The following is a 12,803-nucleotide window of genomic DNA, read 5'->3' as shown; positions in this document are numbered from 1 at the left end:
AGAACTTGATAAGGACAAGGAGTGCTTTTCCTGCAGCTGCAGATGGCGGAGTGTTTCCTTCCCAATGGAACGTTGGCGGGACTCCTGTGTCCCTGTGTGGGGGTGGGATGTTGCTCACACATTTTTCAGAGCCCAGGTTCAATATTCGTCATCTCCAGGTAGGGCATAGAAAGGGGCCAGTGTGGTGTAAGAGTGTTGAACTAGGACCAGGGTGACCCAAGATCCCATTCAGCCACTGGGTGACTCTGGGCCAGTCACTTATCTCTCAGCCTAACCCACCTCAGAGAGGAGTTATAAAGATAAACATAACCATGTACACCCCTCTGAGCTTCTTGGAGGAAGAGCAGGATATAAATGTAATAAATAATAAAGATTCCTCTGCTGTCTGAATCCCAGAGAACTGCTGCCAGCTGGTGATATTTAACCCTTTCTTTGGCGTGTGGGGGAAGGCCTGTTTAACCCCTTTTCCTTGTTCTGATGAAAATTGGTCTCCCTGTAGTTGCTGCTGGCTTCAGGAGGAACTTCACCATTGAGGCTAATAACCGATTTGGATGGCAGTTTTCACTGGGATCTCAGCATGAGGGGGAAAGAGTTAAATCCCCATGCGCCAGCGGCCCAGTCTTGATCACTCTTCTCTTGGCTGCTGTTTCAATGTGTAAAACGGAAGACACAAGCTGTAGTGATGCTGCTACCTTCCCATGTTGTTTGACCCTGAGCTATCAGAGCCTGGGGGCTGTGGCTCCTAGAGAGACGAGGGGCAGTGGGATGCGGCAGGCTGTTGCAGTGGTGGCTGTGACTGACTGGCTCATTAGGCAAGGTAAGCCACAGGCCAAGCAGAATGGGTGAGCCAGTCTGTCGGGAGGATTAGCTCCCGGCCTCACAGCAAGTAGGGCAGCATTTTAATATTTTGCCAGGGGTGCTGTAAAATTCATGAGGCCATCCCAGGGATACAGAAGCTCATGAGCGGTCAGTTGAAGTAATGGCTACGTGCCTCTGTCTGAATGAAAAGGACAACATAGACTGGCACGTTCCTTATTCATATTGTCATCTAGCCCCTGCTGCCATTTCCCAGAATTCTGTCTATAATGTCAGACCCTGGATTCTTACACACAATCAGATGGGGATGGTTTGGGGCTGGGAAGAATCCTTTCCTCATGCAGAACAGACAAGCAGAGCCTCAATTGGGCTCTGTAACCTCCACTCCCAGAGGAGTGGAGTGACAAACTAGGCTCAGGGAAGTCTGCCAAGAATTGGGAGAACCTTTCCACAATGCACCCTGCTACCAGGAGAAGGGAAGACGTCATTACATCACAGCTGCCTTCTGATTGGGCACAAGGGGGAAGGAGGTGGGGCAAACCACATTCATACCATTTTGAGCAAGTGGTCATAGAGTGAGCAGCGCAGAGTGGCACATTCACAGATCACAGCCCCTCCAGCCACAGTGCTCTCTAACAAACATGGCTGCTGGCTGCTGGGATCTGAAAGTACAGCAGAAAGTAGACACATGATCAACACCCCCAGCTACTGGGGCCGCTGCTGTGCACTAACCTAAGATGGAGGATTGGAAGCAAGATTACCCAGTTTCAGATTGCCAGGGCTTGGGGGTTTTGCCCTGGTTCACACAAGCATGTGAGCCTGGATTAGTGGCAGATAATTCAGGTTTAGATGCTTATGTGAAGAAGCTTTCTGGCTTGGCATCTTTTTCAAACCATAGTTGATAGGATGGTGTTGGTTCAGGTATCATAATTAATCATTTCTTGGCTCTACAAGCCATGGTTTAGCATTATGTCTAAACCTGTGTTTCCCAACCTTTTCCATCCTGAGACACACTTACACTAAAATCTATCTATCTATCTATCTATCTATCTATCTATCTATCTATCTATCTATCTATCTATCTATCTATCTATATGATAAATAAATTAAATAAAATTGAAAATGGAGTATGTCCCCACCCCACACACGCCTTCCTAAGTTAGCATCCCCGTATCCTTCCTAGTGCATTATGGAGCAAGTCAGCTCCAAAAGTGGGAAGTTTACATTTCCTGCTTCTGAAGTTGACTGACTCCCCTTATGTACCAGAAAGGGAGCGTATCAGCTCCAAAAGCAGGGAGTTTTAACTCCCTGCATTTGGAGCTGACTTGTCCCATAATGCACTGTGAAGGATACAAGGGGTGCACCAGGATGGACACAAGACTGGAGGAGGTAGCAAGTTATGGGGCAAGTCAACTCAAAGCTGAGTCAGTTTTGGCGCTGACTCAGAGTGTCAGTGCAGCAAACCAGCTAGTCTCCCACAGCACACTGGTTGGGAAATGCTGCTTTAAGCGATTCCTGAATGTTCAGCTCTGCATAGCCATCAATTCCTTTATTGCGATCCTTGACCAGTATTAAAGCTCTGAATATCAGTGATGTCACTTAAAACTGCTTTGCTGGTCTTTGCTGTTTTTGACTGATCTGCCCCAAAACATTCTTCCACTCTCCTAAGGACCTGACAGACAACTTCCGCTTGGACTACTGCCAGCTTTGGCAGGCCCTGATCAAAGCTGACGTGAAGCGAGTACAGAAATACAGCCGGCGTCTGGGAGCAGGTGACCTGTACCCCCTCTTTGCTTGCATGCTCACTGCCAGGTCCTGGGAATCAGTGAACAGGGGAATTGATCGGTCTCCAGTCACAGCTAAAGAGGTATATGTTTTGTTATAGTTCTCTAGCAGTTTAACGTTTATAATGAATGAGACCATTCTAAGAACACCATAGCAAAGATTAGCTGATACCTGCAATTCTGATGCTGTATTTTCTGCATAGGTACGATATAGCCCTGTGGTAATTCTCTTTATTTAGCAGAGGGAGAGTAACTGGCCCTATCCACCCCCAGCACAGTACCTCCAGTGACTGTGGCTGGTGTCTATCTTATGTTTCTTTTTAGATTGTGAGCCCTTTGGGGACAGGGATCCATCTTATTTTATTTTTTTTATTTTATTTTATTTTATTTTATTTTATTTATTTATTATTCCTCTGTGTAAACTGCCTTGAGCCATTTTTGGAAGGGCAGTATAGAAATCAATCAATCATTCAATCAATTAATCAATCGCCCAGCATCACAAGTCAGCTAACTTGGACCCTCGCCAGGGGCCTAGGGCTAGCAGAGGGCCCATGCCTGATCCTTGAAGTCCACCTGCTGAGTGCCCACATCTTTCCGTTGGTTCCACCATTCTCTCGGATGAGAGACTTGCTTTATCACTCCTGCCTTCTTCTGCCTTCCCAATCTGCAAATGAGCTTTCTCCAGAGGTTCCTGCATCATCACGGGGACCTCTGAAGGAAGCCAATTCAGAGATGAGGAGATGACAAAGTGACGCACTTGACTGAGTCGCTCTGTTGTCACATCTCTGGTGCCACCCTTGAAGGAGGAGCATCAGCTTCTGGTCTTCCTGGTAAGCCTCCTCCAATGAGCATAGGAACATAGGAAGCTGCCATCTACTGAGTCAGACCTTAGGTCCATCTAGCTCAGTATTATTTACACAGACTGGCAGCAGCTTCTCCAAGGTTGCAGGCAGGAATTTCTCTCAGCCCTATCTTGGAGATGCCGCCAGGGAGGGAACTTGGAACCTTCTGCTCTTCCCAGAGTGCCTCCATCCCCTGAGGGGAATATCTTACAGTGCTCACATTTCTAGTCTCCCATTCAAATGCAACCAGGGTGAACCCTGCTTAGCTAAGGGGACAAGTCATGTTTGCTACCACAAGGCCAGCTCTCCTCCCTTGAGCACTGGCAAGCTCACTGGGCCGTGGTGGGCAGCAGCAGACAGTGGCAGTGCCATTTTGTATTTTCCATGCCCCGTCCTCCTGACGCAGGATCAAGGGGCAGGGGCATTGTGGAATCCTAAAATGGCACTGCTGTCCTCCAGTGCCCAGTCAGCTTGCCACCTGGACACCATTATGGGAGGCATCAAGGGGGTGCAGTGGGAGGCTTTTGCCTTGAAGCTGTCCAAAACCTGGTGCCGGCTTTGGCTAGAGTTGTGGAGGCTCGTAGAGCTATTGTATAAATAAGAGTTTGAGATTGTTATGAGGAAGGGGCCATAGCTCAGTGACAGAGCACATGCTTTGCATGTAAAAAATCCCAGATCCAATTCCAGGTATTTCCAGTTAAAAGGCTGGGAGAGAGCCACTGCCTGTTAGAGTAGTAGCCACCGGGCTACTAGGCTAGATGACAGCTCCATATGCTCAAGAACATAAACCCTTTACATGCTCCTGGGTTTATTTCCTGGAGTTTCAAATTCAGGTTAGCAGCACTGCCACGGATTCCTCCTGGCGCCACCCCCCACCCCCCCTAAACAACGAATCGGGGGCCTCTGGGGGAAAGCTCCCATTTGTGTATGGGTCAAGCGAGAGTAGATGATGATGATGGACCAAGCCTCTCAGCCAAGAGGAAAATTCTGTCACCTGGCTATGGGCACAGGAAGGCAAGGACCAGCAATGGGCTCTTGGCTTAGGATATTGGCTTAACGGGATTGTTAAGATATTGTAAAAACCAATAAAGTTTTAAAAAGCAATATATATATATAGAGAGAGATATATAGATAGATAGATATAGATATAGATATAGATTTTTCAGCAGGGTTTGAAATTTAGTAATAATAGCAGGTTGGGTAGAGTAAAATCAAGTTTGTAATGTGTAGGATATATGCTTCGAATTATTATAGCAATGGTTGATTTGTATAGTTAATGAATCGCACAGATTGGTGAGCGTGAAGTCAATATTTACTTAATTAGATGTAACGGGATTGTTAAGATATTGTATTTAACCTCTGCTTTTTAAGGGGGTTGTCTTAAATTCAGAGTTGTCTTTGATGCGGGTAAATATGAGTAGTCAAACTTCCCACAGTCAGTCAGATGTCTGTTAGCCCTGGTTCATATTCAGCCTCAAAATCATAACGTGGTGTAGATAGACAGTTCTCTGTAGAAAAGGAGCCAGAGAAGTCAGCAACTTCTTTGTCCAATTTAAACATCTCTCTGCCCGGTCTTCCTTGCATCTCTGATCTGACCATGCCAGGATGTGGAAATCCGGAGCAACGCTGCTGCCTACTTACCTCAGATCAACAAGCTTCTCAACAACGTCCCTCGTCAGATGCTGCTGCTACTGAAGACCAATGATTTGCTGAGGGGGATCGAGTCAGCTCTGCAAACACGGGCCAGCGCCAGCTCCTTCCTCAACATGTCTCGCTGCTGCATCCGAGCCGTCTCCACGTGAGTCCCTCTGCCTGCGAGGCAGGATCGCCGACAGCTTCTTGGGCAATTCCTGCTTCTTGCTACTCTGCCAAGACTGAGGTGATAGTATCCACAATGGGCCAATCCTCCTTTGTGCTAGGCTGGAAGTGAAGGGGTGTCATGAAATAGTTAACATCTTCTGACATCCCTGGACTGCTGAAATGAAATGTAATTGGGGTCGGGCTAAGGGTGGACAATTTATTTCTTTCCACTCCTCTTTCTTGGTTGCTGCTATTGTTGTACTCGTGCTTGTGCATGCTAAACCACCGAGTAGCCAGGAACTACCATGGAGAGTCATAGGTGGAGAGCCAGTCTTGTAGTAGCAAGCATGAATTGTCCCCCTTCCTAAGCAGGATTCACCTTGGCTTGCATTTGGATTGGATCGGTGTCTACATGTGAGCACTATCTGCTGTAAGATATCACATCCCTTAGTGGATGGAGCTGTAGCTCAGTGGTGAAGCCTCTGCTTTGCATGCAGAAGGTTCCCGGTTCAATCCCTGCCATCTTCAGGTAGGGCTGGGAAAGACTTCTGCCTGAAACCTTGGAGAGCTGCTGTCAGTTGCTGTGTAGACAGGGGTTCCTAAGATGTGGTACTCCAGATGTTGCTGAACTACAGTCGCTCGCCAACTGTGAAGCTTCCATTCTGGGAAACCCTCACAGTTGCAAAATTCACAGTTGGAGAGCCATCAAAAGCAATGGCAAACAGGGGGTTAGGGGAGTTGCAGTCGAGAAAAGACCGCAAAACAAGGTAAAAAACAGATAAAATTCCCCTGACCCCCCCCAAACCACCCCCTGACCCCCCAAATCACCCCTGGCCTCCAGACATAACCCTGAACATTTCCCCTGAACTCCCGAAAATCTCCCCAAACTCCCTAAAATCACCCCTGATCCCCAGAAATGACCCCTGCCCTAAGAATAGACCTGCTGGATCAGGCCCAAGGCCCATCTAGTCCAGCATTCTGTTTCACACAGTGGCCCACTAGATGCCGCTGGAAGCCACAGACAGGAGTTGAGGGCGTGCCCTCTCTCCTGCCATTACTCCCCTGTAACTGGTACTCAGAGGCATCCTGCCTTTGAGGCTGGAGGTGGCCTACAGCCCTCCAACTAGTAGCCATTGATAGACCTGTCCTACATGAAGTCATCCAAACCCCTCTTGAAGCCATCCAGGTTGTTGGCTGTCACCACATCCTGTGGCAGAGAGTTCCACAAGTCGATCACGCGTTGTGTGAAAAAGTACTTCCGTTTGTTGGTCCTAGACCTCCTGGCAATCAATTTCATGGAGTGACCCCTGGTTCTAGTGTTGTGTGAGAGGGAAAAGAATCTCTCTCTCTCCACTTTCTCCACCCCATGCATGATTTTATAGACCTCTATCATGTCTCCCCGCAGTCGTCTTTTTTCTAAACTTAAAAGCCCCAGGTGTTGTAGTCTTGCCTCATAAGAAAGGTGCTCTAGGCCCCTGATCATCTTGGTTGCCCTCTTCTGTACCTTCTCCAGTTCAACAATGTCCTTTTTAAGATGTGGTGACCAGAATTGTACGCAGTATTCCAAGTGTGGTCGCACCATAGTTTTGTATAAGGGCATTATAATGTTAGCCATTTTATTTTCAATTCCCTTTCTAATGATCCCTAGCATGGAATTTGCCTTTTTCACAGCTGCCGCACATTGAGTCGACACTTTCAACGAACTGTCCACCACGACCCCAAGATCCCTCTCCTGGTCCGTCACCAACAGCTCGGATCCCATCAACATATACTTGAAGTTGGGGTTTTTCGGCCCAATGTGCATCACTTTACGCTTGCTAACATTGAACCGCATTTGCCATTTTGTTGCCCACTCCCCCAGTTTGGAGAGCTCCTTTTGGAGCTACTCACAATCTGTTTTGGAGTCCAATACCCGGAAGAGTTTGGTATCATCTGCAAATTTGGCCACATCGCTGCCTACCCCTGCTTCTAGATCATTTATGAATAAATTAAAAAGCACCGGTCCCAGTACAGATCCCTGGGGGACCCCACTTCTTACTTCCCTCCATTGTGAAAACTCTCCATTGATACCTACTCTCTGTTTCCTCTCTTTCAACCAGTTAGCAATCCACACATGTACTTGTCCCCTTATCCCATGACCGCTAAGTTTCCTCAGGAGTCTTTGATGAGGAACTTTGTCAAAAGCTTTTTGGAAGTCCAGGTAGACTATGTCAACTGGATCACCTTGATCCACACACTCGTTGACACTCTCAAAGAACTCCAAAAGGTTGGTCAGGCAAGATTTACCTTTGTGGAAGCCATGCTAGTTCACTCCCAGCAGGGCTTGTTCTTCTAGGTGCTTTACTGTTTTATCCTTGAGGATGCTTTCCATCAATTTGCCTGGAACGAACGTTAGGCTAACCAGCCTGTAATTTCCCAGATCTCCCCTGGATCCCTTCTTGAAAATCGGTGTTACATTTGCTACTCTCCAGTCCTCTGGTACAGAGCCCGATTTCAGGGATAAGTTAAATATTTTAGCAAGGAGGTTGGCAATTTCACGTTTGAGTTCTTTGAGGACTCTTGGATGGATGCCATCTGGCCCTGGTGATTTGTTAGCTTTTAGTTTTTCCAGACAGTTTAGAACATCATCCCTTGTCACTTCTATCTGACTCAGCTCTCTAGCCTCCATCCCTAAAAAGCCTGGTTCAGGAACAGGTATATGCTCAGTATCCTCTGCCGTGAAGACAGATGCAAAGAACTCATTCAGCTTCTCTGCAACCTCCATATCCTCCTTAATAATCCCTTTCATTCCCTCATTGTCTAATGGTCCAACTGCCTCCCTGGCAGGTTTCCTGCTTCTGATGTACTTAAAGTTTTTGTTATTACGCTTGATACTTTTGGCTAAATGTTCCTCAAACTCTCTTTTTGCCTCCCTTATTGTCACCTTGCATTTCTTTTGCCAGAGTTTGTGTTCTTTCTGTTCTCTTCATTTGGACAGGCCTTCCAATTTCGGAAGGAAGTCTTCTTCCCTTTTATGGCTTCCTTGACGGTACCCGTTAACCATGCTGGCATCCTCCTGGACTGGCATCCTCCTGGACTCCTTTCCTCCTTCTGGGTATACAATCTAACTGGGCTTCTAGTATTGTGGTTTTGAGTAAACTCCATGCACTCTGGAGCGAAGTGACTCTCCTGATATTCCCCCTCAGCTTTCTTTTCACCATACTCCTCATTTTGGAGACGTTTCCTCTTCTGAAATTCAAAATGTCTGTGTTAGACATCCTTGGTGATTCTCTCCCCGCATGTATGCTGAATTTGATGGCACTGTGGTCAATGTTCCCTAAAGGGTCGATGACACTGACATCATGCACCAGGTCCTGGGTGTCACTCAGAATTAGATCCAAGGTCGCCTTCTCTCTGGTTGGTTCCATGACCAACTGTTCTAGGGCAGTCATTTAGCGTATCTAGAGATTTGACCTCTTTGTCCTGACTTGAATGTGAATTTACCCAGTCTATGTGTGGGTAATTGAAATCACCCATAATTACAGCCCTGCCTCTGCTTGACACCTCCCTGGTTTCCTCCTGCAACTCCTAGTCACTGTCGGCATTATGATCTGAAGGGCGATAGCATGTCCCCAGTAGCACGTTCCCTTTCCGGCCTTGTATAGTCACCCACAGGGTTTCTGTGGAGGACTCCAGTCCACCTAGGTTTTCTAGCTTGTTAGATTCTATGCCTTCTTTAACATACAGTGCTAGCCCTCCTCCAAGGCGCCCCTCCCTGTCCTTTCTATAGAGTTTATACCCAGGGATAACAGTGTCCCACTGGTTCTCACTGTTCCACCATGTTTCTGTTATGCCCACTATATCTATTTCTGCGTTAGCAACCAAGCACTCCAGCTCACCCATCTTGGCTCGGAGGCTTCTGGCATTGGCATATAAGCACCTATACACTGAATCTCTCCCCTGATGTATGCTATTCTTTTTACTCTTTGACCTGCTGGCACAGGCTCCCGTCTGCTCTTTATGCGGTTCTGCTCTGTCCCCTTCTGTTTTATCTGAATTCTTTGCAGCCTCACACTTTAAAGGATGGCTTTTGCCAAACGGGATACTGCCCAGCTCCCATCGGCTGTTCCCCAGGTGTCATTTTTAAAGCTGCTCTGCAACCTTTTTGATTTTAAGCGCCAGCAGTCTGGTTCCATCATGGTTCAAGTGCAGCCTGTCCCTTTTGTACAGGCCTTGCTTGCCCCAAAATGTGTCCCAGTGCCTAACAAATCTAAACCCCTCCTCCCGGCACCACCGTCTCATCCACGCATTGAAACCCCTCAGCTCTGCCTGTCTCACTGTACTTGCTCGTGGAACAGGTAGCATTTCTGAGAATGCCACCTTGGGGGTCCTGGACTTCAAAATGCTACCTATCAGCCTAAATTTGGCTTCCAGGACCTCCCGACTGCATTTCCCCACATCGTTGGTGCCGACGTGCACCACGACAGCTGTCTCCTCCCCAGCACTGCCTCGGAGCCTGTCTAGACGCTGCGTAATGTCCGCAACCTTTGCACCAGGCAGGCAAGTCACCGTGCGGTCAACACGAGGGTCACAAACCCATCTCTCTATCCCTCTAATGATCGAATCACCAACTACAAGGAGGCCCCCAGCCCCCAGAGGAGTATCCCCTGTGCGAGAGGATATGGGCTCATCATCCACGGAAAGGGTCCCTTCTAAAGGAGCATTTCCCTCTTCCTCAGACCGATGTCCTCCTTGCCCAAGACCTTCATTCTCCCTGACAGCAGAGGAGCTACCAGCCCTGGAGTGGGATGCCTCTATCACATCCCTGAAGGTCTCGTCCACATGCCTCTCTGTCTCTCTGAGCTTCTCCAGATCCGCCACCTTGGTCTCGAGGGAACGGATTTGTTCCCTGAGAGCCAGGAGCTCCTTGCACTGAGCACACACCCATGACTTCTGCCCATGGGGCAAATAGTCATACATGTGGCACTCTGTGCAATACACTGGGAAGTGCCGCTTCCCCTGCTGACCTTCTATCTTCATACTTTTTTTGTTGGCTGTTTACAGTATTTAGGGAGCGTTTTGTCAGTTTATTAGATAGTTTATTAGGATAGGTCTCAGCTGTAATGGTCAACTATTTAACTGTCCAAACAGCCTTTCCCAAGAATATGAGGGATACGAGGGAGGGATATGTACTTACGTTCTCTTCTCCACCAGGCTCCTTGTGATCCTTGTGATTGCAGGGGCTTGTTCCAGACTCCCCCTCACACTTCCCGCTAAACTCCTGCAAAACTCCTACGTCCTGTTTGCTATCCCTGTTCGCTATGCTCTCGGGCCTTCACCTCATATGTAGAGTAGCCTTCCAACTGTCACACAGGATATGAGTCAAAGGAAAGGAATGTGGGGCCTCTCCCAGCCCTAGCTGACTCCACCCCCTCCAGGCAGCCACTAAGTAAACACTGCAGTTAGGTAACCCTAAGAACTCCTAGCCCTGTGATATCTTAACCCTAACAAGTCACACACACACACACACACACACACACACACACACACACACACACACTCACTCTAAGACCTACCCCTTAAAGAGAAACAGCCCCTGCAAAACTCCCCTCTTCCTGTTAATTTGTTTGAAGGGGGAAAGGCTAGATGTTTAGAAAGGCTTGCTCACCTTCTCAGCTGTGTCTGCTCTTCCCAGAGTAGCCTTCCAACTTCCCGTGGCCTTCCAACGCCCCTGACCCCAGAAATCCCCCCACCCACCCAAAAAAACTTGCCAAACCGCAAATACTCAGGTGGTGGTTGGCGAAGGTGGTCACAATTTCCCAGTCGCGGATACTCAAATCCATGATTGGGAAAACCGCAATTGACAAGGGACGACTGTACAACTCCCATCACCACCAACTACAATGTATTGTGGCAGGGGATGATGGGAGTTGTAGTTCAGCAACATTTGAGTATCACAGCTTGGGACAGACAACACCAAGCTAGATGGACTAAATGGCACCTTCCAGTGTTTCTATTGGAGGGAGCCAGTGGAGTGAAAAGGGGAGCTCTTGGACATTGATGCTTTAGTATTGTGCTCAGCTCAAATTTGTGCATCAGGTTCCTGGCATATTCCTGCATGGACCTTTTGCTGCTAGGCTGCAGCCCTGTAAGAGTTAAAGCATTTCTTTTTATATTTTCCTAGGTATCAGAGGAGCAAGAGCATCTCACTGTACAGAAAGACACAGATATCCCTCTCGGAGGCCCTGAGCCTGTGGCAGATCAGCTTGTATGAACTCTTCTTGAGGCTGAAGGGGTCCCAGCTGGGGAACTGGGTCATTGCTTTCCTGAGCTGGATGCACCATTCCTCATAGTGACATGAACCGGTGGGAGAAGCCAGGCCAATTACTTCCTTGCCTTTCCCAATGGAGGCATTCTGTTCGTATTTATTCCACTGGAGTTTTCTGGGTCTGTTTTCATGTGACCTTGTTGCCTTTCGCAGGGTCACTTCTCTCTGGCAGAGCAAAGGGTGAAAGTGTGAAACAGCAGCTAGAGCTCAGAGGTTGTGGGGGGAAGGCTGCTGGAAGCCTCTCAGTTCTCAGGTTTTTGGAGGACCTCCAGGTGACATCTTAAAGGACTACATAAACAGATTGACTTCCTGTAGGTCCAGGTAAAAATATACATGATTAAGAAAATCCAGTTCTGCCATAGAATTTCTATACATTTTGCAAAACAAGTGTCTAATAATACCCTTTAGGGTTTCTTGAGCAGGCACTACAGAACCCTTGCATTAATCCCTGTTCAGTTTTACTATACTGTTTCACAAGAAAATGGAAATTAAGTGGACAAGAGATTGAAAGCCAAGATGTCTGACTGCTACGCTCATTCCAGGTTCTGTTCCACCTCTGCCACTAAGTGACTGTAAGATTTTGGATGCATCACCCACATCTTCTTTGCCTTAGTTGCCTGATGTGTAAAATGGAAGCAGCTGTGCCAGCCTGCCTTGGAAGAGTTCAGAGAGAAAGCACTGCAGAATGGCAATGTATCATTGTCTCGGAATTCATTTACAAGTCAGTGTTAGTCATGTATGTGTATTGCAGGGGGAAATAAAATTGGGTGTCCTCCACTGGGAGGAAAAGAGTACATGCAGGCCTGTTTGGTTTTTAACGCATTGTGTTTCCCAAGTAATGCCACTCAGTTCCGTTGAAATCAGATCTGTCCAGCAGCTCCACAAATGTAATAGGCTAGTTTTGTTCCTGGATCACCTAGTGCTGAATCATTATTCTCAGAAGTGATTCAATACTCATTTATATATAGGTACAAGATCAAAAGTACATCCACACTAACTTTATCCATTAATCCTAATATTTGCTCACTTATTTATTATTGAAAATCCGTTATGTTCCCCCCCCACACACACAATTGCATTATTGTGTTTTTCCTGTTATCACCCTGTTTTCTTGAAGTGCTTTTTATTCCATTTTAAATCTTCTAGAGCAGGCCTGCTCAACTTAGCCACCCCCCAGCTATTTTTGGACTACAACTCCCATAATCCCCAGCCACGGCGGCCAATAGCCAGGGATTATGGGAGTTGTAGGCCAAC

At 47.5% G+C, this 12,803-nt stretch overlaps 1 protein-coding gene across 18 annotated transcripts in view; it reads left to right on the top strand.

Annotated features, from left to right (window-relative positions):
- The window catches only part of ADCK1 (aarF domain containing kinase 1), a 198,593-nt gene extending 186,250 nt beyond the window's left edge, over nucleotides 1–12,343 (top strand). For 17 of the 18 annotated variants that reach the window (XM_053287354.1, XM_053287351.1, XM_053287355.1 and 14 more), the window contains 3 exons: nucleotides 2,486–2,683; nucleotides 5,047–5,240; nucleotides 11,406–12,343. In XM_053287354.1, coding sequence (XP_053143329.1) covers nucleotides 2,486–2,683; nucleotides 5,047–5,240; nucleotides 11,406–11,574 — 561 coding nt within the window. In that variant the 3' untranslated portion in view covers nucleotides 11,575–12,343. Of the gene's footprint in view, nucleotides 1–2,485; nucleotides 2,684–5,046; nucleotides 5,322–11,405 lie in introns of all 18 variants that reach the window. The other variant, XR_008314250.1, reaches the window with a different exon arrangement.
- Nucleotides 12,344–12,803: the final 460 nt, after the last annotated feature.

Source organism: Hemicordylus capensis, chromosome 1 (assembly GCF_027244095.1).
Source record: "Hemicordylus capensis ecotype Gifberg chromosome 1, rHemCap1.1.pri, whole genome shotgun sequence".
Lineage (NCBI taxonomy): Eukaryota > Metazoa > Chordata > Lepidosauria > Squamata > Cordylidae > Hemicordylus > Hemicordylus capensis.
Note: the sequence above shows the minus strand (reverse complement) of the source record. Positions and strands in the feature narration are given on the sequence as shown.